The sequence below is a fragment of the Notolabrus celidotus genome, chromosome 2 (assembly GCF_009762535.1).
Source record: "Notolabrus celidotus isolate fNotCel1 chromosome 2, fNotCel1.pri, whole genome shotgun sequence".
In the NCBI taxonomy this organism is placed as follows: Eukaryota; Metazoa; Chordata; class Actinopteri; order Labriformes; family Labridae; genus Notolabrus; species Notolabrus celidotus.
In genome coordinates this window covers 35,940,360-35,966,408 of record NC_048273.1, presented here as the reverse complement: position 1 = coordinate 35,966,408, position 26,049 = coordinate 35,940,360, and the positions used below count along the sequence as shown (strand labels likewise).

At 39.5% G+C, this 26,049-nt stretch overlaps 2 protein-coding genes across 3 annotated transcripts in view; both read right to left on the bottom strand.

Annotated features, from left to right (window-relative positions):
* kif1aa (kinesin family member 1Aa) overlaps positions 1 to 5,463 on the bottom strand; it is a 73,955-nt gene extending 68,492 nt beyond the window's left edge. Inside the window, exons 1-2 of the mRNA XM_034673425.1 lie at positions 5,124 to 5,463; positions 1,824 to 1,969 (exon numbers count right to left, since the gene is read on the bottom strand). Coding sequence (XP_034529316.1) covers positions 1,824 to 1,929 — 106 coding nt within the window. The 5' untranslated portion in view covers positions 1,930 to 1,969; positions 5,124 to 5,463. The remainder of the gene's footprint in view (positions 1 to 1,823; positions 1,970 to 5,123) is intronic.
* Positions 5,464 to 12,004: 6,541 nt separating this feature from the next.
* The window catches only part of LOC117824173 (tetratricopeptide repeat protein 39C-like), a 25,966-nt gene continuing 11,921 nt past the window's right edge, over positions 12,005 to 26,049 (bottom strand). For both annotated transcript variants that reach the window (XM_034699588.1, XM_034699596.1), the window contains 10 exons: positions 22,077 to 22,440; positions 20,390 to 20,558; positions 20,039 to 20,132; positions 19,830 to 19,937; positions 17,453 to 17,562; positions 16,943 to 17,066; positions 16,741 to 16,838; positions 16,544 to 16,648; positions 14,862 to 14,900; positions 12,005 to 14,702 (listed from right to left, as the gene is read on the bottom strand). In XM_034699588.1, the coding sequence (XP_034555479.1) occupies positions 14,613 to 14,702; positions 14,862 to 14,900; positions 16,544 to 16,648; positions 16,741 to 16,838; positions 16,943 to 17,066; positions 17,453 to 17,562; positions 19,830 to 19,937; positions 20,039 to 20,132; positions 20,390 to 20,558; positions 22,077 to 22,440 (1,301 nt within the window). In that variant the 3' untranslated portion in view covers positions 12,005 to 14,612. The remainder of the gene's footprint in view (positions 14,703 to 14,861; positions 14,901 to 16,543; positions 16,649 to 16,740; positions 16,839 to 16,942; positions 17,067 to 17,452; positions 17,563 to 19,829; positions 19,938 to 20,038; positions 20,133 to 20,389; positions 20,559 to 22,076; positions 22,441 to 26,049) is intronic.

Here is a 26,049-nt window from a genome sequence, read left to right as displayed (position 1 = left end):
CCATAAACACATTGCAAAAGACTTGTAATGTAATGTAAAAACAACAAATGTGTGTACACGAACCTGGAAAACAACCTTTTGAGGTCATTTAAGCTAATCATATGAAGTTCCAGCAAGCTATCAGCCACATACATCCAAATGAGCTTAATTCAAGTTGTTTGCAAACAGTCTCATAAGGAATGTAACAATACACTCACTTACAATGCAGTATGATTCACAATGCAATGCACCAAAGTTAATGTTCAAGTGTCAGAGAAGATATTGTCACATAAAACTGTTACTTCTGAGGCTAAAAGAGTTACAGGAGTAAAGGGAAACAGCCAAACACAACCAACAGTAAAAATGTGTGATGTATTCTCACCACCAGAAGAGGCATTAGCTCTTATGTTGTATATTACATCGTCTGTTACTTCTCTCTGCTTCCTGGAGAACAGGCGTGTACTTTTGTGTGTGTGTGGGAAAAAATGCTTGTGCATCCCCAACTCCAAAATCTTCACTTGTCGCCACCATGTTTGTGTGCTTCTTTAAATCTACAGCAAGAGATGTAATGACTCAAAGAAACCAAAAGCAGACAGCGCTATCTGCTGCTCAAAAAGACAAATCAATATTCATTTTTCATCTAATCGATTAGAACGGTCCCTGGGTACAGGTTCATCAAACCACTCTCAAGGTGTGGTTGCATTCCCTAAACTAAACTCCAGCCGTTCTCTTGCATGCAGAAAGTCATTTCAAAGCCTGCAGAATATAACAAAAAATACTTTTACTTCTGTGTTGTGATAAGGAAGATTAAGTGTAATAAATCAACAACTATTAAAGTGTGAATATAAGCTAGAACTCACAGTTTCTATGTCTATGCTTTATTTTAGAAAAAATCAGTCTGAATGATGCCACCTTGAGCTTTATCTGACTGTTAAAACAACGTTAAAGCATGCCAAACAAGGAAGGAATTCAGTTTTAGAATTGATTTTAAGATTTCAAAAATTTTAAAGCTCTACATGGACTTACTTAGAGCTATATAGCAGACCTTTGAGTACCGTATGAGCCGACTCGTGTATTGAGATCCTCAGGCAGAGGTTTATTGTGCATTCCAAATACAAAAATGAAAACCAAAGGGGACAGGGTGTTCACAGGGAGGGGTCCGACACTCTGGAACCATCTGCCCGAGGAGATCAGGTCTGCTGAGTCAGTGAGCTCTTTTAAATCTCTTCTGAAAACATACTTTTATCGTAGAGCCTTCTCGGATTTTAACTGAATTTAATTTTGTTTTATTTTAATCTATTTTAACCACCTTAAGAAATATATTTCAAAATAATTGTATTCCTTTAGAGTTCTTTTAGGGGAATTTTATGTCTTTAAAATCTGTTTTATTTCTTTACCTTAACTTGTGTGATTTTATACTCTGCCTATTTTATTTTGCTGCCCATGTGAAGCACTTTGTAACTTGCTCTACAAATAAAATTTCTATTATTATTATTATTATTATTATTATTATTATTATTATTATTATTATTATTATTATTATTATTACAAGACTTCTGAGACGTGTTTGTTGTCACTTCTCATCATGCAGTAACACTGAACTTGGGATTTGTTGTGCAGCCCTAACTCCAAGACAAGCCTCAACGTCTTCCTTCTGCTTAAAGAACAATTCTGAGCTCTTATACCAGGCTGGGTGCCTTTTGCAAATCCTTTCTACTTTGTTGTTGACCACACAGTCCAATCTCCAGTCTGTGTTTGATCATAAATATAACACTATTAACCATAACAAGACATTTCAGGACGTGTATCAAATACACTGAGGGTGGATTCATTGGATTACTCACTGGTGGTGTTTCCAGTCATCTGAATGATGCATTTGCTATCTTTTCCGATCTCCCTTGAATTGAAGGGGCGGACACGCACCGCCACCTTCACAGAGGCCCCTGCCATGGTGCTGTCTTCCTAGCACCTCGGGGTGCCTTCTTCAGGTCTGTGGAGAGGAGCAGAGTGAGTCCTGAGTAATCAAATTCATCAGGGTTTATCAGTTAATGTGCAAACGACAAACTGTTTTTGAATCAGCTTTATATTGAGACATGGTACAATCATCAGACATTATGCATGGTTCTTTTTTTGTTTTCTCCGAACATTATTTTAAAAATTATGGAAATTAAAGCAAAGAGGTTTGACTGACAACAACATGCTGACTCTGTCATTATTAAATCTGTAACTCTCTATTCACCCCTCTACTATATCACTGTGTCCTGTACATGTAGGAAACGGTCTTTACACCACAAATCAGTTCTTTAAAATAAAATTATTAAATAAAAAAATTAGAAGAAAGTAAAAACACTATTAGTAACTGTTCCAAATCCGGAGCAATGGATCATGGGGATCTATGAAAAGCGCCACTTTATAGCTGAAATCTTGTCTAGTTGGTGATTTATATACATCTCTTGTAAATTACTCAAAAATGCAGAAAATGTAACATTTTCATTTGTTATAAATTATGCATGACATCAACCCAATCGTCAATCTTAAGTGTCTCATTGTGAAAGTCATTTAAGCAAATTCAAATTTGGCTTAACCAAGTAGTCTAAAGGTTATAAAACACTTAGACAATAAATGGATTTTAAAATAGAGACTAAAATAGAGACTAATGCACACCAACAACAATACAATATGTGTAATTAAAATAAGTTAAAGCGTCAAACTAATATTAAGAATATAAATAGTAAAATAAATACATTTAAAAAGGGTAAGGATAAGAGTTCAAAGTAAAATGAAGGCGAAAAATGTCAATAAAACTGAGTAGATAAACTTAAATAAATAAATGAATGAATAAATAAATAAAAATAAAATAAAATAAGATAAACAGTTTTAGTATTTAGTAAAATAATAAAGCAACATTTAAATCAAAATAACAGTAAAAAGTAAGTAATAAAATTGTTAAACCCTACATAAAAGCCAGACTGAATAAATACATTTTTAGTTAACGTTTAAAAGTCTCAATATCTATCAGCTCCTCTCAGATCTTCCCGCAGGCTGTTCCATAGTTTAGGAGTGTCATGGCTGAAAGCAGCATCGCCAAATGTTTTGAGGCGGGGTTTGAGCCTCCTAGCCAACAGCTAGGCTATGTGTTCCGCGTGCGAGTCAAGTCAGTCATGTCCTTATTTGGGCAAAAACTCATAATCTTAATATCTTCTGAACCGTCGCGTTAGAAAAAAATTCACCCCCTGTAAAGTGTGTGCTGATAGAAAGATCAGCTACGTAGAGCCAAGCTGTTTTTTGTACCAGGCTGTAAACATGTTTATTTCTGCTGCAAATATCGTCTTCTTTGAATGGGTGTGTATGTGGTTTCCTGTGTTTCTGCAGCCAGCCTCAAGCAGATTCTCCATGAATTGCAGTTTATAACACTTCCGCATGGGCTTCATATTTTGAGACCAGAGGTTGCCGCTTGGTTTTGGCTTCCTGCGAATGATTCTACAGCTGAATAAGTCAGCTTGTTTGCTTAAGGTTACAAATAATTTACACTTGGGTTAAAACTTTAAAGAGCCGAATGTTACACCTTATGGTTGAGGTAATCAGCACAATAGGGTAAGGGTAGGGTAAGGCTCTGTGGCTGTAACATGAAAAGACCATGCATGGTCAGCTACAGCAGGAGAGAGGGATGGATAATGAAGCTCGCAGTGACAAAAGAAGTGCAGTAGCAGCTAAATGTCAGGCTGTTTCCCTGGATGACAATGGCACTGAAACCAGCCACAAATCCAGAGTCTGGCTCCATTTAGCAGCTCATCACACTGTCTCCTGAAAGACCACATATGAACATTAAATCACTGTGTGTGTGTTCAGTGTGTGGTGGCATTGTGGGTGCATCAGGAGCAACCATGACTCATCGTAAATGGAGATCGAATTACATCCATTTAATGCTTTTATCAATAAGCCTTAACAGTGAGCAATGGCATACAATTAGCTTTCTCTGCAGCCCCAGGTTTAACTGTGAATATCATAAGAATCACAACATATTGCATATCAATAAGATATGAAGCATTTATTTTAACTTCATTAGCGATGAGGGATACTGTCTGCATCAATATTGAGAGTATGTTCCAATGGTTAGTGACTCAGATGCTTGTCATCTTAATTGATCTGTGTAAATTTGCTGTGTCACCCCGCTTCCTGGAACAACCTCTGAAGCTGACACCTGCACTGATTCAATTGGGAAATGTGAGCAAGCAATAGCATTTACTGAAAAGCTGGATTTTGTTGTTTTGGGCGCAACCCTATTGAAGACAGAGGACAAATCAGGAGAAATAAATGAAACAGTATGATTAAAATCTGATTAAACCAAAAATTCACTTTAGTTTTGATATCTGAGGAAGAAGTTCACATGCTTATGACATGGCTCACAATCTCCCACTGAAACAGAACATCCAGCCTGTAACAAAAATACATTTCAATTCTAAATAATGGGAAAATATGTCGTAACTTTTTCAACAATCCACATCAATATCCATAATCTTCAGACCAATCAGCTGATGAAGGAGCTCAGCTGGGCGGCCACCATTTTCCCAGTGACAAAGGCTAATGTAATTTACCCTGCCTGTCTGTGTATGAGCATGACGACAATTTCATACAATTTAACCCAGGAGACAGAATAATAAGTGCTTTCATTTGCATTTTATTAACATGACAGCAAAGCTATAAATGACAGGGCAACTCTTGTTTAATGCCCTTATTGTTTTGGGGCTAAAATAACACTTTATTGCTTTAATACTAAAGAAAAGTCACATTTCAGAGCTTATTATGTAACATTTCTTCAATTAGCAGGTGGAGCAATTTGTTTCATGGTTCCTCTTCCGCCCAATGAGAGGGCGTTTATTCCTATCCTCCACCTCACTCCATTAAATCACATATATTCGACAATAAAAGCATTCAAATAGCTTGACAGTGCATGTAGTGTGTAAAGGGGAAGCTTTAATGATACTGTCTCTATAGGAGTATCTTTCCGACTCTGACAGCCTCTTCAATGGCCGCACCCAATGCCCATCTCTCCCCAGGAGATTTAACACTAGGTAAATAAAGACCTCCTCATTAAAACTGCATTATAACAGTGACAATGGAAAAAGAAGAGAAAAGAAACCTACCTCCGCAGGGCCAGACGCGTCCTGCTCCTATGCACAAACCGTGTTTGTCGTGCTTGTCTTGGTTTTTAATATCCTTCCACCTCCTCTGGTCTCCTCCGGGTCTGGCTCTGCCCCCAGCTAACAGCCTCTCCTCTCCATGAAAACGGGACGAGCAGAGGACGAGCGAGTCTTTCACCCTCCGACCCTCCCTCCTGTTCCTCCCTGCGCTGCTGGAACACTGGCTGCTCGGTTGTTGTGACTGCTCGGCCGCTTCTTCTCACTCCAAACGCGGTCAAAATGGCTCTGTTGTCTCCCTGTCTCTGTAAGGAAGGATGCTGGAGCTCCACTGAGCCGGTGACATCATCACCGAGGGAGGTAACAGCATCAATGCAGTAGTGGGGAGAGAGAGAGAGAGAGAGAGAGAGAGAGAGAGAGCGAGAGAGCGAGAGAGAGAGGGAGAGAGAGAGAGAGAGAGAGAGAGAGAGAGAGAGAGAGAGAGAGAGAGAGAGAGAGAGAGAGAGAGAGAGAGAGAGAGAGAGAGACAGGGTGGAAGACAAGTTCCCTTTAAAAACTCCTCAAGTAAAAGCTTTAAAAATAAGAATTAAAAACATACAGTTAGAATAATCATTTCTCAGGGGGCAGCGGCAGCCATGTTTACATGCAGGATTGTTTTGTCTTCTATAGCAGGGGGAAAAAGGGATTTGTCATGAATAGGGTTTAGTAGGTCAATCCAGGGACATCAAGCTGTGAGGAGAAAACATACACAAAGCAGAGAGTCTCTCCTCTGTGAAAAAAAATGCCTGTTCAATGAAGGACACAGTCTGGTCACAGAAACAGGGTTACACAGAGTTAATCTGAGGAAGAAATATCATCACATTCATTGTGCTAAAGTGTCCCTTCTCTTAAGGACTGTGGGTTGTCTGCATTGCAGGTTTAACACTTTAATTTGCTGCAGGAGAAAACGTACTGGTGTTTACAATAACCTTCACTGTTGCTGGGCCCTATGCAGGAACACAAGCATATCTAATAAACATATACTGATGCAGCAAAAAGGAACTCAGACATTTATTATTATAGTTTTCAAACAGTACTTACCATGAGTCAAGATGTCGTCTGTGAAAAGAAAGCTTTGTTCTGTGAAAGGTTGGCTTCAAGATAATTTGAACTTAACTTTGATAGAAAACATAATTTTCTTCACTGAGATTAAGTGAGTAAATTAAATTAAGTAAAGTATATAGCACCCTTTAAGATCACTAAATTAACAAATTAAACAAAAGCAAGCCTGAACAAATGAGTCTTCAAATGCTTTTCCTCAGATCACAGTTCTTGCTCAATAATGAAGCAATATGTCAAAATTTTAACTTGTTGTCTCTCAACTACAAAAATGATGAGCAATAAAAAAAGTGCAGAAGTCAGAACAGCGTGGCTATTTCCTTTCACTGAGGATTTTTGACATATCAGATTTAAATAATTAAGACAGTGCACATTAATCAACTTCTCAGCTCAGGTGTCAATGTTAACATGACAGAGCTAGCTCAGTAGCTAAATTACATCAGTGGTGTGCACTTACAAAAGAAAATCTCACACATTTGTTGAATTACAAATACCAGACCCAAATGCAATAAACTGGTCACAATATAAGAGAGCCAGAGGCCCCTTGGGAACAGATATCAGAAGTGCATGCAGATCTCATGCATGTGCACATGACTGGTTTGATTTCAAGCTATGTTTGATGTGTTTTTTTTAAAGGTGAAGTAGTTCTCACAGTCCCTGATGTGTGAGGGTAATTGTTCCAGGAATGTATGCCTCTAACAGATACCCCCATTTATTACATTTAGTGTCACGCCTCAGTCTCCCCTGGTTTGCGCTCTGGTATTTGCATTGATACAATCCTTCAGTGGTGGAGAGCAAGGTCATATACAGCTTTAAAAACAAGATCAGTAGAAGTGACAGTGTCAGTGTTTTGAATACTTACTATGACGCTTTAGTCAAAGAGATGAAAAGGCATTTTTTCAAAATATACTGTCTTCTTGAGTTGGTTTCTGAAGAAGGGTTTTGGAGCCAAATGATGGTGGGAAAAGCAACTGAACCTAACGTTATAGAAATGGACAAAGAGGAGGAGCTGTAGCCTCCTGGTGAACAGCTACATCACGCCCACCTGTCAGTCAAATCATCCCTGCTTCTGAGTATGCATCACTATTTCTTTTAGAGTGTGTATCAATGAAGAACTGAGCTATTCAGACTAAAACCCTTGTTTTGCACTGGTGTGTAAACATTTTTAATTCTACTGTGAAATGGACATTCTGACATGGGTGTAGAGGGGAGTCTTTGGCTTTTCTCTTGGTCGAGGCAGATGGCTGTCTAACATGAGTCTGGTTCTGCTCGAGGTTTCTGCCTGTTAAAAGGAAGTTTGTCCTTGCTGCTGTAACTAGCTAAAGACTGCGAGGTGCAATGATCCTGGTGGAATAGGATGAGATAAGCCTGAGCCCTACCCTGTCTTGGTGTTTGGTCTGTGTTAATAATTTAACATAGAGTATGAACTGGACCTGCTCTGTTTGTAAAAGCATCTTGAGATAATGTTTGTGATTTGGTGCTATACATATAAAGATTGATTGATTGATTGATTGATTGATTGATTGATTGATTGATTGATTGATTGATTGATTGATTGATTGATTGATTGATTGATTGATACCCAAGGTTGCCTGCTTGTATTAACTTGCTCACTGTTGTGGCCAAAATGTTATGTGAGGGAAAAGAGTTGGAACAGTTGTCTTCAATTTGAGGTTGCTGGAATTAGGAAAGCTGGCTCAGTATGACGCTGCCAAGAGTCGTCTTTATGTCAAAATATTTGCATATATAAATGTCTTTTTCCATCAATATGGGGATTTTCTAGTCTGAACATTCAGCAAAACAAACTTTAAGTTCATCATTGGCAAATTAAAGTTATTTTTAGACTGAAAAAATGATTCTAATCAAGAAAAATAACTTTCAAAGGCATCTTAATTTTTGCTATCTGATTAAAAATGAAGGGGGCACAGGAGGGGTGTTTTGGACTAACGCTCCTCTGGCAATGGCCTAGAAATAGAACTGCTCATTATGCAAATCAGTTTTATGTAATAGCCTGCATGTGGCTTAAAGCTGCATTTGAAATAAATATCTTCACCTAGTGTCTCTCAAATTAAATGTACTGATGCTGTATTTCAGTTTGCAAAAATAAAAACATTTAAGTATGAGCAAAATGCAGGAATCTGTACACAGTTTAGAAGCATACGTTATTTAAAAAAAATCACATTCATTCAATATGTGACTTTTTCATTGGAGGAAAAAACATCAAGATTCATCGTTCAGCCTGCTGAAACATTGGACGCAAAAAGAGTCTAATCGGACAGAGATGCAACGCCTGCAGGCAGGTCTCCACCGCTCTCTTCTTAGAGAGTCATCGAGCTGATTGAAGAGATATGAGGACTTGGCCTAATAATGTCAACGTGTCCCTGTGAGTGATTTGACCTGCACACTAAACGACAGTAATGGTTCAGAGGCTATAAAGGTTGATGCTGCCAGATCAATACATTTTCCTTTCACATAAATCCGTCTGAAGATAAGCTGCCCTGCAAACAAACATAGACCCTTTCAAAAGAAAGCAGTCTGGACTCTGTTTCTGCATAGATCGACCACATGTTGAAGGGTAAATATTCAAAACTAGGCATTTAAACCAATACTCAGCTAGCTTAGTGTATGTGTGTGCTCCTGTGCAGTATGCCATGATAAGTCAACTGCAAATGAGGCTCAGCAGCAATTAAGGGCAGTGAACGGGAACTCTCTATCTAGTTGTAGGATACTGTGGCTGCTCAGGTTTCAGCCTGAGTGAAACACAATGCAATTGTGACCTTGCTCTTTGCACAGTCCTACCACTCCTACTGCTCTCTCTCTTCCTCTCTCACATTTGCCCGATCTCTCGCGGGCCCTGTCTTTCTCCCCCACTTCTATCTGATTCAATTGCTTTATTTAATTCATCAGCATTAAGATCTCAAGGTCTAATCCCTGAACAGAGAGATTACATATGTCTTTGAAGTGCAGCCATGGTGCACACATGAAGCACAAGAATTGAGTGTGAATCACATCCCATTAAAAATGATGATGTCACCTGCATGAATCACCACATGCCAGATGATGCACCACATATAACCTTGTTTGCCCACTTTGAAAACTGAAGTAGGCCAAGCGTCAGGCTCACTTTTATATGTGAGCTTTAAAAGGAAACATCTTTAGATTATTTAGGAGGACCAGAGTTGTCCGCTACACAAGGAGTCTTGGTATTGTGTCTGCCCAGCCCTCCAGCTCTGCTCTGCCATGTCGAAATTCAGTGGCACAGGAGCCTGAATAATTTATTGGTTGTGTGAGCTGTTGCCTCAAGCCTGGTGTGACAGACATGTTTTCTTAAAGAGACGCTCTTGGTGTGTATCTATCTCAGCATGGAGAGTAAACTCCCACCCTAATCACGTTCAACATGGAAACAACAGAGTATCATAATGTCGTGCATTGAATAATGAATATAAAGACAAAGACAGAATTACAATCACATCACTCCTTCTCCTATGATGAGATTAGAGTTTCTTTTAAAGGTTATTTGTAAATCAAAATCTAAAAAAGATTATAGATGGATAAGAAATTACAAATAAGAAAATGAATACTGAAAATCCTGAACATTGACTGGATAAAGACTTATGGTAATGAATCATAATTTGATTTGTCTTGGTGGTCTCGCCTTTGAAGCAATATCGGACAGGCTGCACGTACATGACCCTCACTCACATCAGGATTTGTTGATTCTTGGACCTGCAGATAATCATTTCCATATCCAGTAGGTGTTCTTGGTAGTAGATGAAATGCTCAGATTTATTTTATTACAAACACATTTAAATAAAAGGCTGGAAAAATTCAGCAATAAGGAAAAAACAACTACATTTCCCAGAATGTTACTTTTTGGATAATAAAGATGTGACATACAATATGTACTCAATGCATATTGGTGTTGTGTGTGTAGTTGTTACTTTCACACACAGGCCTGAAAACATTTATGCACACAATGACCTATACATCTAAATATTTGTATTATGGATGCATCACAGGGGTCAGAGGGCTGTTTCTGTATTCAAGGGCACCTTGGCAATGCCTCTGAGGTGAGCTGGCATTCCTCCAGCTGCCACTACGAACTCCATACTGGATGGTTTATGTAGACATTGATGTGACAATCTTCCTGTTCCTAAGTCAAGTCCCACCACACTGAGCTCCTAATGCTTTCTATTCTTAGTGAACAAGTCAATATTTGTGGTTCGGCCTGTTTCAATGCCGTCTGTAATTTAATGCTTCAGATATGACATTTTAACAAAATGATATGTGTGAAATGATACAGAGATCATTGGGAAGCTGGTAACACATGAAACAGCTGCTGTCAAGGTTGACAGAGAAGGGAAGTGTTTCACATCCTGGAGAGAAGCTGTGAGATGGGCGCCCTCTGGTGGTATAATAATGATAAACTTAAGTGCAGAGAGACACATTACTGTAAAAGCAAGGTAAAACAACCTCAACTGATCATTGTAAGAGTGCATTATAGCTCTGCGTGACTCATCAGCTTGGAAACACAGTATGACTGCAGCAATGCTTCGCTTTCTGTCAGGAGAATTTAGTGCTGTTCAATCTCTCTTGTGCTGTCCTGCAGTATAGCTCAGGGGCAAATACTTTTATATCTTATTTCCGGAACATCTAAGCAGCAGCAGCAGCAGCAGCATCTCTGTGGAATAGAAAACTGATTTGATGCAGGTATTGCAGATAAGAGGTAAATCAGTTTGAATATATTCATTGATGCATTGCCCCCTGAAGCTCTGCTGGATAAGTGCTCAGAATTCACAGTGCTCCATGACCTCGGCTTTATTATCATCATCAATGAGGGCAAGTATGGTGACTACATTAACAGAGGACAGAGTTGAGAGATAAAGGGGGAGGTTTTTAGAAAATAAACGAATAAAGGTGCTGTTTCTCCTTGTTGTCAGAGCAGACGGGTGAGTGTTTTGGTAAAGGAGGCAATGATCCCTCTCCAGTAATGAATCTCAGAGCTGAGCGATACACAGCGTCTGAAGCTTTGAGAGTTGTGCTAGCTGCCCGTCCATAAATAATATCTCCATAAGCAAGCACAGAAAGCAAAACCACTTCAATAATTATTTTTCCAGTAAATGAGGCGATGCGAGATTTATTCAATAAAGAAAACACAGCTGTTGTCTCAGTTTTGCTAAAAGATTGTCACTGTGCATTTTAAAACCGAGTGTGTCCTCTATCCAGATTCCGAGATATCCATACTGATACAATCTCTCAGTTATTAAATTATCAGCAGACTGAATTTTTAACAGTCACAGTCAATGTGCCTCACATTTGAAAATAACATCCATTTAGTCATTGCGTGATTCAGCACCAGTCATGCAGGTGGATTTATTGGAGTTTCAGTGCTCACAGCAGATTTAGAGTTGCATCACGAATGGGAGTGTAAATCTCTGTATCATCGGTATAAAGATGGAAATGGCACCATGAGTTTGCAGTTTCAAACATGATAAAGTACACAAATCCTGAACTGAACCTTGAGGAAATCCCTTTGTAATGTGGAGACGAGAGGACGGAGCATCACCCATTGTGCGTTGGACACCGGTGTTATTGCTGATCGAGATAAGGTAATGTATATCCAGGGGTAAGCTCAGCCAGAGGTTTGTAATTTTGTGGTTTACTATCTTGAACATATTTTTGTTTTTCATGTGGATTCCTACGTATAACTGTCCATCCTTATCTGAAAAAACAAATATCAAATCTGCAACTTTCCATAAGCAATAACTCAGAGACAAAAACACATTTAGTTAGATTAATGGAGAACAATTTATTGTAGAGTTATGTGACACTTTTAACACCATAATCCTGACATGTTATCTCAATTCCAACAAAATCTCATGACAAACAGAAAGTTTCTTTCAGTGACAGAAGTATTTGGTACATCAGGAGGGTAACTGACATTTCACCGGTACTTTACTTGCACTGCACAGACCACTTGCACAGCGGTCACCTGAACATTTACCACAGTTTACATCCATAACAGCCACAGGGGATGATGACTGGCTCTTTCTGACCAGCTTTAAGTGAGAGCAAAACAAATCAACAACCTCAAAGTGGGATGAAAACACAGAAAGTCCTTGTGGAGAGCCTTTTGTAAATCACTGTATCTTTCTGCGTATATTGCTCGCATGACAAAGACTGAGATTGATAGTTAATAAAAGGCAATAATCTGTACAGAAAAGTTCATATGTACAGCGTTCAGAAAGTCAAAGTCCTCTGTCCAATCAAAGATTACACTTTTGAATCACTGTACTCTATAATGCCGGCTAACCCAGGATTTCTAAAGTCAAACTAAAGTAGCGTTCTGAAAATGACTCCTGTGAATGCACAACTTTTGTTTTGTGATAAATTCAAAGTTTGCTGTGATGGAGTTATTCAAAAGCATGTTTTACTAAAACACTATTAAAATAAACTAGGATTAATATATGTTTATTAGGCTGACATTTAGCAGCACCTCTGAGGGTAACATACAGTACCAATGTTGTTTTATAATACCTCCATGTATTTGCAGGGACAGACGTACAGGTAGACAGTCTTAATGCTGCTGTTACCCTGCCATACCATGCATAGTGCACAGAATCAATGCCCAATGTTTCTGCATATAAAACATCATGTGGGCATTGAGAAGTGTGGTGATTTCCCAATTTCTATAAATAAAGGATTGCTTACTACATTAATGTGAACTCACTCACTGCAGCCTAGTTGGTACTAAAAGTGATTCCAGGTGACTTGTGATTTTTTTTGACGATTAGTCTAGAGGTTTGCTATTTTTCCCAAGTACATAAGTAATAAGTGGCCCCTTTTGCAATTTAACAAGCAGATATGCATACATTTCTTTAAGGAATGTGAAAAATTCTACCACCTGTATCATATATTACTCATGGTTAAGACCCTATTACTGAGGGAGATATGATCTAGGTGCTTTAATGTGTTAAATAACTGTTAACTGAGGGGGGAGAGAGGGCCCGCTGTATATAACAATGGATGACATAGCAGCTCCATAAAAGTGAAGCCAAAACATTGAGAGCTCCCCCTACTGACTGACTGCAGTAAAGGTTATAAAGTCCAAACATGACAAAGCAAGATTTGTTTTGCTGACTCATCATTTCTGCATATTTTGGGCTTTCAGAGGGTTTGGTCATGCTCTCAGAATAAAAATTTTTTTAAGGTAGTCTTAGTTTAATGTGATGTGATCCTCCAGTCAAAACATCTATAGTGAGTAACAGGGATACTAAAAACATCCAGTCAAAACAATATTCTTCAGTCTTCTTTAGACATGACTCACTGTTTATTCTGATGTGTGTGCCTTTGCTGAATCTGACTTAAGGACATGAATCAGCTACATTAGCCGCCTCCTAACAATTGGGACATGTCAGACTCTAATATCAAAATACACATCCTTACATTTTCTGATATATGTTTTTTGGCATTATACTAAGTTCTGATTTATGTCAAAGTGTTCGTTTTTTTGGGAGAACTAACACATGAGCCATGACCACGAGTGTCCGCTTCAAACTGACTCAAGGAAGTGTTACGCTGTCGATTGTACCGACATGATCTTTGCTTTATCTGAACTTCAAATGTGTGTTTTATTCAGCTGAGGGGGCAGGACGCCAGCTCTTGCCCAAAGAGCAAGATGTCAGCACAGGGGAATTTTGGCTTCACTTTTGTACAACAGAAGGAGGTGGAAACATGTCATCCATCATTGTATACAGTCAAAGGGAGAGGGTGGTATGATTGAAATCCTTCAAATACACAAGTTAATGAGGAAAATTGATACCAGCTAGCTAATATGTTTGGGTGCAGAAAACACTCAAAGGAACAGTTAGACATTTGGTGAAATAAGCTTGTTTGTACTCGAGCCCAGAGTCAGACTTAAATCAGCTTCATCTCTGTGCATCCAAGGCTAGGGGGTTAGCCTAGCTTAGTGCTAGTACGAAAAGCAAGTGGTCACAGCTGGCTGACATTTAGAAAATGTACAATGTAGAAACCCCAAAGATATCTTTACATAGTATACTCCTTATGAACATGCCATAAAACAGAACTGTAAAAAGTACAAGTCTGTACTGATATTATAGCTGAGGCATAGTTCTTGAGGCTAGCAATTTCCATCTACTTTCTGCGAGGCTAACAGGATACACATGTAGAGCATATCTACAAAAAGCACAGAGATGAAACTTCACATCAATCCGATCGGGGACAACGATCAAACAAATGTATTTCCCTGCGTACTGTAACATTGAAAACACAGGCGTCAGTTCACTGGGATGTCATACGGATATTTTGAATGTCTTTAAACTTGGTGTAAAAAGCTATAGGCATAGCTTAGGCCGTTGAAGCTCCTCCTTTAAGGAGTCACTGAGGCACTACTTCCTTCAAAGAGGCCAAGGCTGAATGGATGCGCACATGAAGCCTGTTCTCAAAGTCATAGCCTGTGAAATCCTCCTGAAACCAGATAGATAGATAGATAGATAGATAGATAGATAGATAGATAGATAGATAGATAGATAGATAGATAGATAGATACGTTGGTGAAGAACTTAATTTATGAAATTATAATTAATTTTGTAGAGTTGATTTCTACATAAATAAAAAATATTTTACCTTTGCTTGAAGAAGAAACGATCTCCCCTTCCCCATCGTCTGTGTAACAATATAAAAAAGAATAGGATGGTCAAATCAAATTAATTATTAGTATTCGTACAGCATCTTGAAGCTCCTGTGAGGAACCTTTGTTAGTATTGTTTCCAGATTGAAAATCTCATCCAGCCGTCAAACTTTTCACTAACTGTACTGGCAATGCCCAAGTCTTAATAAATACTGGACAGAGGTATTTCACACTATATCCAAGATAATCAACGTTGAATTGAAACCCAATCCTCTTGTTGCTGTGTTTGGGGTCACTGGAGGAGTGGTACAGTTATCGTCACAAAAACAGCGGACTCTGGCCTTTGTTTCCCTCCTGGCCAGGCGTGCCGTGCTGCTCAGATGGAGAGATGCTACCCCGCCCACGCATGCACAATGGTTGGCAGATATTATGGCTTGCTTAAATCTTGAGAAAATAAGATTCTCACTCCAACATTCAAATGCACAGTTTATTGAAATTTGGGGACCCTTTCTGGACTCTGTATACAAACCTTTAAAACCATGATTCAGATGCAGCTTCATCATCTCTCCCTTTTTGATGAAGAATTAGGTCTTTAATGGGACTGGGAAAAGTATTTCAAGATACCACTGGCAGTGACAGGGTAGGGATTGTTTTATAATGGTTGTTGTTGTTGTTTCTGTTTGTTTATTGTTTATTTTTTTTTTTGTTTACCTTTATATTTTCTCTAACCTAAAAAGCGAAAAAGTAACACAAGCTGTTGTTGTCCATGCCTCATTTACTTACCATGTGCAGTTACTGGTTCGTTCCCTTTGCATATGTCTCTCACTTTTCCCATGTAGACGTTACTGCTAACTGCGTTTGGTGTTTATTTATAACATCCTCTAATATCATTGGCTGATCAACACTGCACTTAATGTACACCCTGTTTGTGTCTCAATAAAAAGATTTTGATGAAAAAAAAAACTTTTCACTAGCTGTGAATCTTTCCTTCAGAAATGTTAAAAATAACTTCTTAGAGATAACTAATCTCGTCACTGATGGTCTCATTTGATTTTGTAGGTCACACACCGACGTCAGTGTTGTATCCAGTCTGTTTTATAACCAGCTAAAACCTCCTCACAGGAGCTTTAAATGCTTTATGACTGCACCGTAAAAAAAGGTGTCAACAATTAAAAGCTTAAATAAATTATATGATTATGGGATTAAAATACTTCAATATTAGGTTCAGTAGACATTCACAGCACAGAATCAATGCGCAAATGAGCACTTCAAAATGTGTTTTAAAAAGAGCAATGACGAGACAGTCTTCTCTGGTCGTTACTGTAGATGCTGATTTCTCTCAAAGGAACCCACAGGAGAGCTCAGGCTATAATTTAGCTAGTATGGGATATCTGCCAGGTACTCAGGTGTCAGCTCCAACAGATCTTGAATTTAATATATATTCATTGGTATCAATCACGTGACTTCTTTTGTTGTGGCTGCCATCTTTAGAACAGGGCACCTTAAACCGGATGTAGTGAAAGAATTATACTCTTTTTCTATCACTTAAAAGGAGTTTGAATGTAGCACAAGTAGAGTCAGCTGAGTGCAGCAGTCTACACAGGATGAATACGTAGGTGATCGTTTCCATGTACTTATGAATTAATCAAACTCTAGACATTGTGTGCAGCAGACTAACCTCTGGTTTTGCGAGGAGTAAACATCCCAGCTCATAGACGGCATACGGCTGAACATATGAGTTGATCTGTCGTCCGTAATCATCTCTAGCAGCCAGCTGGAACGCCTGGAGGACAGAGAAAATGGATATGAGAGCAAGCTGAGATTCAGAGCGCAGATCAACTGCACTACCATTCATTGCTTAATAAAGACTGATACCTGGATAGCATCTCTCATGTTTCCATGACATTTGTGGATGGCACCGAGCAGGAGGTGTTTCAGGCCTCTGCAGGAAGCTTCATCTAAACTCTGTAACACTGAACATACATACAGAAGAAACAGTCACATGGAGTAAATTCATAAAGATTATTCTGCAGATGACTTGGTCATGTCACTGTAGGAATCCGGGGCTCACACTCACCCTGGTTCATTATCTGCAGTTTAGATGAGGAGCAGTTTGGGAGTGCTTTCCACAGATAGAGCACTTCAATCACACCCAGGATGCATAGCTCTCTGGTGGGTGAGGTTTTTCGCAATCTCTCAGCCTGCAGATAGAAATCGGATGGAGGAGAAAATCCATAGTGACATGTTTGTAATGACTTTCTGAGTGAGGAGGAGGGACGAGATTGATGCAACAATGGTTTCTGTTCCTATAGAGTCTTTAAGTTGAAGCTGTTCAATGAAGTACTATCCAAAAAAGCCTCTGCTCGAACAATAGCTAACCTCAGCCTGAATGTTTGTGAAAAATAAATGTTATAAACTATAAAAAAGTACAAATCAATGTAAAATGGGTAAAATGTTGCTCTAGACAATACTCCACCTGTCATTTGTACGCCTAAATCAGTGAACTGGATACTGTCAGTCAAATGTTTGATTTCTTTTGGATTGAAAAATGTAAGAGAAATGGGAGTGAATCTGCAGAATTACTCACCCTTTTGACAGCAAACTGCTCTATCTGGTTGTTTTTTCTCTTGAACAGCTTCTGCACATCTTTGAAAACTCCACTGGCTCCGTCCAGGTCGCCTGAGGCACCCTGACACACTGTAAAAAGAGACAACAAAAGAAGAGTACAGGTTGAGACTTCAGGATTGAAACTAGTGTTGTAGCTCTGAAGATTAGTTTTGGTCTCAGACTGGCCTCAAGACCTCTTCTTCCTAAGTCTGGTCGAAGGACTCAGACTTATTTCAGGTATAGATGGGTATTACTGGCAACTTCCTTCGTTAGTTAACTCACAAAGTACTAACATATAGCGTCTGACAACAATTAGGGCATTCCGGTGTTGCCAGTGGTTAGCCATAAACAACTTCCAGTCAAGATGTATTTCCCAATGTGCTGCATTGTTTACAATCCAGTTAGCAATCTTGTGTTCGGATTAATAGCAAAGTGAAATTTGCCCCTTCAGATATGTCGGCAAAGTTGACGCCTCATTTCTTGGATCATTACTTTCTCTGCAGTGGTGCCTGTTCATCTGTTTCTGGTGAGTCTCAGTTTCACTGTAAACAGTAAGTTACACAGAGGCTTCACTCTGGCTGACGTCGGCATTATGAGCCCATAAAAGAAAACCTTTTTTTATGATTTACTTGTTATTAAGGAATCTGAAGTTAGCTGAAATGGCATCATGATGCAGATTTATGAAAAGTAAAAGGCAGTTTTGTCAGGTCTATCCCCACAAGGAGAAGAAAAACACTTTTTTAAGCTCCTAATCACAGATTGGAGGTAAGATTGAAAGCTTCTGATGCATTCCTGGAAGTCAGCAAATCCAAACACTGCATTTACGACACAGGTGACACAGTGTCAAGTAGGTTTGTCGATCAAGATCAAATTTTATCATCCAGAAAGGACTGTATTTTTGTAAAAATAAATAAATAAATAAATAAATAAATAAATAAATAAATTGATAGATAGATAAATAGATAAATAAATAAAATATCAGCAGATTCCTGTCAAAGGAAACTGGGACGTTGTAACCAAAGAGTGCATTCTTCCTGCTTTTGCTCTCCATACAGTTGTATGCTTTTCCTGTGTGCACCAAAGTCTGCTGATACGTGATGGACTTCCAAGTAGGGCTGTCAACGAATATTCTAAATTCGAATATATATTCGGATATCAAAAAAAAGACGGAGATTCGATTGTGAAAATTAATATTCGACTGTGGAAAAAAACAACACATCAGCGGCTGCTTTGAGAGTGGGCGCACTGCATGACAGGTCAGGGACAGGTCACAGGAGTCACACATGCACAGCGTGAAGCAGACGGCAGAGAGAAATCCTTCCGTCCCCCGATCCTCAGTTCGCCCTGAACGCGTCTTCTCCTCCGCTGGGAACATAGTGAATAAAAAGAGATCGGCACTGGCCTCTTCACATGTGGACTGTCTCGTGTTTTTGGCAAATAACCTGTCCGGCCTAAGACCCTACATTGACAGTGGACTAAAAGAGCCCAACAATCAGTGACACTGGGATAAAATGCAGTTCTTCCTCTTTTCTTTATACAAGCGCCAAGAATGTAAGTGGACTACTTTTTCGTTTTTAACTTCAATTAATGTTAATAATATTTGCTTCAATCACTGAATGAAGCCTGCCTATATTAGGGACAAGAGTCGGGACCTTTAATTGCTCGCACAAGTCTTGTTCAGCACCATAGACTGGTCAGCACTCACTCAGCGCACTGCGCACAGAGAGGGGAGGGGGGCGAGCGAGCGAGAGGTCAACAGTCTTAAAAGTGTTTCGGTATAGACCATTAGGTCCTTTACTTGTGTTGTAATGTGTGTAGATGTTTTAGGCATGTTATATCTTAAATAAAAATACATATACAAGTAGTTATGTCTCCTTGTATTAGTTTGTCCACCTGTTATTGACATAATGCGCAAATATAGATATTTGAATGATTCGAACCTATGGGATTCTTTAGAGCGAATATTTGAATGTCATTTTGGAGCAATTTTGACAGCCCTACTTCCAAGTGACTACAAACAGAAACATGAAAACTTGCCATACATAAATCTAGACCCTTAAGCACAGTTTTTTTAATTTTTAAGTAGAATCTATAAATAAAGTGTATACAGGACCTAACTAGTGCAATAGTAACTACATAAGAGCTAAAGCAGACGGGGACAATGCTTAATATGATCCTTTATGTTAATGCATGACAACTTGGCTATGACTGTTGCATGTAGTATTACTACTTTCACACCTGGGTGACAGAGCCGGTTGGAGTGCAAGTATATAGTAAGGCGCAGTTAATGAACCTTGACATAAAAACAGACTGGAGGCAATAAGCAGCAAGTCTACAGTGTTGTGTGTCAGGCTTACCTCCAGTCAAGTAGGCATAGTAGCACTGTGACCAGCGTGACTCATTCTTCAGCCTCTCAAATGACCTGAATGCATCTTCAAAATTCAGCTCGATCATGCTGCACCAACCTGATAAAACGTGAAAAAAAAAATCATAGAAAATGAGCCCAACATGTAAAATCTGCAAGGTGCAAGAATGTCTGAAGTAACCCTGATGAGAAAACACGTACCAATCTCATACAGACACACATGCTGGATCTCTCTTTGGTCTGATGCAAGCTCTAATGCATCATGGAAACAGGCCAGAGCACTGTTGATATGGCACTGGGGACAAAAGGTAGAGCATACATATTAATAACTTACATAAGTAATTTAAATTAGTAGAAAAAAGACCCCATGTTAGAGAGTTTGTAAACCATTTATCACATGCTGACCTTCTACAGTAAGACAGATGTTTGTTATTGGTACATTTGCAAGTCAATGTCCTTATAAAACACACCAAACAAAATCAAACATTTATAGATGCAACAGACTGGTTGAGATTCAGCCTATCTGACACTGATTTGTGCTTTTGGACGTACCTCTAGCCTGTGGACCCGTCCTTTGAAGAACATGAAGAGGGATGAGTTTGGATAAACCACAGACTTTCTCTGCAGGATTGCTTTGGCCTCCAGCAGACCTTCATGCGTATCTGAGCCATCCAGGGCAAAGAAAGGCAGCACTACTGTGTGGTACCACAAGAGGGCCAACCTGAGCAAAAAACAGCAGGAGAGATATTTTAGTCTGATGTGGTCCCACAGATTTACAGCTAGGTGTTCATACAATGTAATAATACAGCTCTTCTGCTGTATGTACTAAGGACATATATTTAAAACCACTTGTGCTTCAGGAAAAATAAATGGTACATATTGTTTCATTCACAAATGAGTGACTTTTGACCTGCTTGTGGTTGTGTTTCCTATATAAGGATACAGCAGCAGACTGCATGTGGCTTATTGGGAAGGGAGAGCTAGCATGGAGGGGGCGGTTCTGGGATGCCAGAGCCCTGTCTTGGACCTCACTCCAGGGCTGATTCTCAATTCATTTATTTGCACACCCTCTGGTCCTCTCTCATTGGCTGACCCAGAAATCATTTGCCCTCAGTCATGATGAAGGATCTTCCAGTTTGTCAAAAACGCCTGGGGGAGACGAGGATCGAGGAGAGAGGAGGCTTCTGGAGGATCTCAGAGCAAGGAGACAGACCTCCACTGAAGTCTTTGAATCAAAGCTGTGACATGATAGATGCATGTACAGCATGCCGCGCCTCCACACAGATCCTTGTTCATTCATTTTTACATCACAATATATGTTAAAACACATAAAACTAAAGGCAGGATAGTTGTGGTGGCATTATAGATTAAGCAGCTGTTTGTTATTTGTTTTCACTTGAACAACAACATCAACACACTTTAACTCAGCTCTGTGGTGTTGCATTGTGCTGATCACATTAATGAAAGTAAGAAAGCCACATTTGTGAACTCTGAGGTGTTAATAAATCTTAAAGCAAGATTAAATGATTAAAATTAACAACTAAAACAATACCACAAATAATCAGCCTTTAACAATTTGCATATCTCAGTGAACAGGTTGTTCTGTGAGAGACATTATCATGACTAAGATATCCAATCCAAATGATTTTCAAATGACGACTTCATCATCACTTCTTGACGCCACTTCACGCCGCTGGTGGTATGCCTCCTCTCTCCTCGTTTCTCCTCGTTTCTCTTCCTTGCATCTCTCTTTAAATTTTTCACCAGGATGCAAGGTCATCATGACGCGAGTGAAAGACACAATGAACTGAGAAGCAGCCTAGGAAACACTGCTAATGGGAGGTACCCACTTCTAGTTGATCCTGGCTGTCACTGCCCGCCTACCCAAATGCTTCGGCTAGGGGGTCATTAGTGTTCATGTGGCAGGGTAGGAGGTATCAGCATGCAACAAAGCCTTTGTCTGTTGAAGGTGACAATGGTGTTTGGGATTGTAGTGGCCACTGAGGGCCGTGGGAGGTTATGTAACTAATAAGCAGGGCACAAGCACAGGGATGAGGGCTGTCCTTGCTGAGTGCTTATCTTTTTCATTAATGCACAAGTAGCCTGTGTTAATTTTGAATCCATTGATCTTTCCCTGTTGGTCTTTATCAGTTTGCCTCATAGACTTTGTTGCAGTAAGTATCAGTAAGCCTTCTGTTCATCCTGCCACAAGAAAATGACCAAACCCAAGTGTACTCACGTAGCTAGTGGTGCCTTCATATCCTTGCTCTCACTGGCATACATTAAAGAGGACAGACCCTGCAGCCGGTCACCAGGGAAGCCAAGGAGGTTGATGATCTTGAGCAGGTGTGGAGGTACCATGGAGATGCACAGGTGGAAGAGGCCGTAGCCGAAGCTGACGGAGCCTTTGAGCCGGTCCAGGGCCTCAGGTGTCACGGCGTTCTCCACCGCTGGTGCGTTGTGGTTTGCGTTGTCGGCTGTGAGGGACTCCTGATTGACTGAGGACCTCCGCTGACACGTCTCCTGCAGCTGGCTGATGTCACTGTGGCACTTATTGTACATTTTCCACGCCTTACGGAGAATCCAGCCTCCTTTGATGTAAGCTGATGGTGGAAACAAAAAGGGAGACTTTGATTTTCTTCACATGGAGATGTGAAAGTAACACTGAATATCAATGTTGATTAATTGCACTACATGTTTTCAGATATTCATGTGATTCTTTGGATATGTATTAGTTACCCTTTAATTTTCCTATTCTATTTCTCTAAGATTTTCTCTACACTCTGAGTTAAGTGAACTTATGACAAAAAGTAAAATGTTGACAATGATAAAATATGTTCGAATGAGTTAAAATATTTCCCTGAATTGAGACGGTGAACATGATAAAGATTGCAACTGCATAACAAATGCATGTAAAAGCAAAGCATCACTTCATATGCTCCATACTCCATAATGTCTGTTATTCCACGTGCTTTAATGTGAGATTCTTGTATTATATATCTACAGCTCTAAGGCGCCCTCTCTCAGTTGTGTTATATATACACTACCAGTCAAAAGTTTGGAAACACCTTCTCATTCAAGGGTTTATATTTATTTCAACTATTGTAAACACTGTAAAATAATACTGGAGGCATCAAAACTATGAAAGGACATATATGGAATTATTGAATGAACAACAAAGTGTTAAACAAAGCAGAATATGTTTTATATTTTACATTCTGTAAAGTAGCCCCCTTTTTCCTTCATGACAGCTTTGCACACTCTTGGTATTCTCTCAGTCTGCAAGCTTAGAGTGAAGGGTAAAAACAATCCTTGGTTCTCCCCTGAGCTGTCCAGTCTCCTTAAAGCAAGGGATGACGCCTGGGCTAAGGCCAGAAATTCTAAATCCCAGGGTGATTGGCTGATTTTCAAGCAGCTCAGAAACCGCTTTACTTCCCTTGTTAAAAAGGCTAACTCTGATTTTTATATTGATAAAACTACTTATAACCTAAATGATCCCAAGAAGTTCTGGAAAGTAGTTAAATCTTCATTTGGGGATAAAATCACAGATGAATTGCCTGCTTGCATAGTAAAAGATGCACATATTCTAGTTGACAAACCAGCCATTCTTAATTATTTTAATGAACACTTTGTTTCATCAGGATCTCTATTTGAGTCCTCATATCCATCTGAGCAGGGGTTTAGCCCTCAATCACCATCTGCTATCGCCATGGCACCAGGATTTGATCTGACTCCTTTTGATGTAGCCGAGGTCAATAGGGCTTCACAGCAACTGGATTTAGGTAAATCTGCCGGACCTGACAATCTCGAGCCTTTCTTTTTGAGGTCAGCTGCAGACTTTATAGCAGGACTTTTGTGTTATATTTTTAATCTTACTCTTTCTGAAAATGAGATTCAAAGAATATGGAAGTCTGCTTATGTTTTACCCCTGCTGAAAGGTGGTGATCCCTCTGTAGTGAACAACTGTAGGCCAATTTCCAAATTGTGTGTTCTCTCCAAAGTTTTAGAAAAGTTGGTCGGTGAACAACTGAAATGTTTTTTAGATGCACATGGTGTCCTCTCACAATATCAGTCAGGTTTTTGTAAACAGCACAGCACAGTAACTGCTGCTGTTAAAGTGGTAAATGACATTATAGAGGCACGAGACGGACGAAAATATTGTGCAGCTCTCTTTATAGACTTGTCAAAAGCATTTGACACAGTCGATCATGGCATCCTGGCAGACAGACTCCACAAGATTGGATTATCCAACCAGGCTGTTAATTGGTTCTCTAATTATTTATCAGGTAGAACACGGTGTGTCCAAGCCCGGTTCTCTTCCTCTTTCCTCCCTGTTCTAAAGGGCGTGCCTCAAGGTTCTATATTAGGGCCACTGTTGTTCACAATATATGTGAATAATCTATGTGACAGTTTGTCTAATGCTGTGTCCCATTTATATGCTGATGACACAGTAATTTATTGTTCATCTTCTTCAGTTTTAAAATCCCTTGAGTTCTTGCAATCAGTCTTTGATACTGTTCAGTCCCACTTGACTCAGCTCAAGTTAGTGCTGAATGCAGACAAATCAAAGACCTTGGTATTTTCAAATGGCAAACAGCTTCCATCTCACCTTCCCAGGCTGTCTACTGCTCATGGTATTGAAATTGAAATGGTCACATCTTATAAATACTTAGGCATTCTTCTTGATGAGAACCTGTCCTTTAAACTTCACAATGATAAGCTTGTTTCAAAGTTGAAGCTGAAATTGGGCTTCTTCTTTTTTAGAAATAAATCATGGTTTTCACTGAAAGTCAGAAAACATCTGATCACCACGACTTTTTTACCCTTGTTGGATTATGGAGACCTGCTTTTTATGAATGCTCCTGCTCAGTTTTTAAAGAAATTAGATCCTGTGTATCACTGTGCATTGCGTTTTATTACTGGTTGCAGCTACCATGTACATCACTGTTCCTTATACGCTGCTGCACACTGTCCGTCTTTGTCCGGTCGTTGACTCTCTCACTGGCTGATCTTTATTCATAAATGTATTCTCGGACTTCTCCCTACTTATTTGTGTGTACACATGTGTAGAAACCTCAGCCGATATGGCCTGCACTCTCAGGACATCATACAGTTGCAGGTCCCGAGAGTCAGAACTGAACTGGGCAAAAAGGCTTTTAAATTTTCAGCCCCGTTTACCTGGAATGATGTGCAGAAGGACTTGAAACTGACACATCTTGTAACTCTGGGGGAATTCAAGTCACTCATAAAAGACAGAGAAACAAGCTCCATTGGATCTTGTGATTGCACTGTGTAATCATGTAACCATGTGAAACTGTGACTGTATTCTATTTGTGTTGTTTTGTGTGCTTGTGTGTTGTAACCTATTTTGTGCTGCCGTCTTGGCCAGGTCACTCTTGAAAAAGAGTTTTTTTTTTTTTTTTTTTTTTTTTTAAATATTTTTTTTTTTTTTTGGGCTTTTTACACCTTTATTGATAGAGGGAGAGGACAGTGGATAGTGTAGGAAACTGGGAGAGAGTGGGGGAATGACATGCGGGAAAGGAGCCACAGGCTGGATTTGAACCCGGGCCGCCCGCTACATGGGCGCACAACTTAACCAGTAGGCCAAGTCTGTGCCCAAAAGAGGTTTTAAATCTCAACGAGTCTCTTACCTGGTTAAATAAAGAAAGAAAGATGAAGTGGTCTCCTGGAATGGTTTCTAATTAACATGAGCCTTGACAAGAGTTCATTTGTAGAATGACTTGCCTTCTTCATGTGTTTGTACTATATCAATCAATCAATCAATCAATCAATCTTTATTTGTATAGCGCCAAATCACAACAAACGTTATCTCAAGACGCTTTTACAAACATAGGAGGTCTAGACCACTCTATGCTAAATTATGAACAGAGACCCAACTTCAAGACAGGGTAAGACTCAGTCTGACCCCACCTTAATCCACCATGAGCATTGCACATCGCAGTATTTAGCTAGTTACAGTGGTGAGGAAAAACTTCCTTTTAACAGGCAGAAACCTCGAGCAGAACCAGACTCATGTTTGACAGACATCATGCCTCGACCGAGTTGGGTCTGGAAAGACAGATAGAGGGGAGTAAGAGAGAGAAGTGATGATGATGAGACGAGTAGTAGAAGCTGTTGCCGCTGGAGTCCAGCACGTCCTACATTATTTCATAGTTTTGATGTCTTCAGTATTAATCTACAATGTGGAAAAT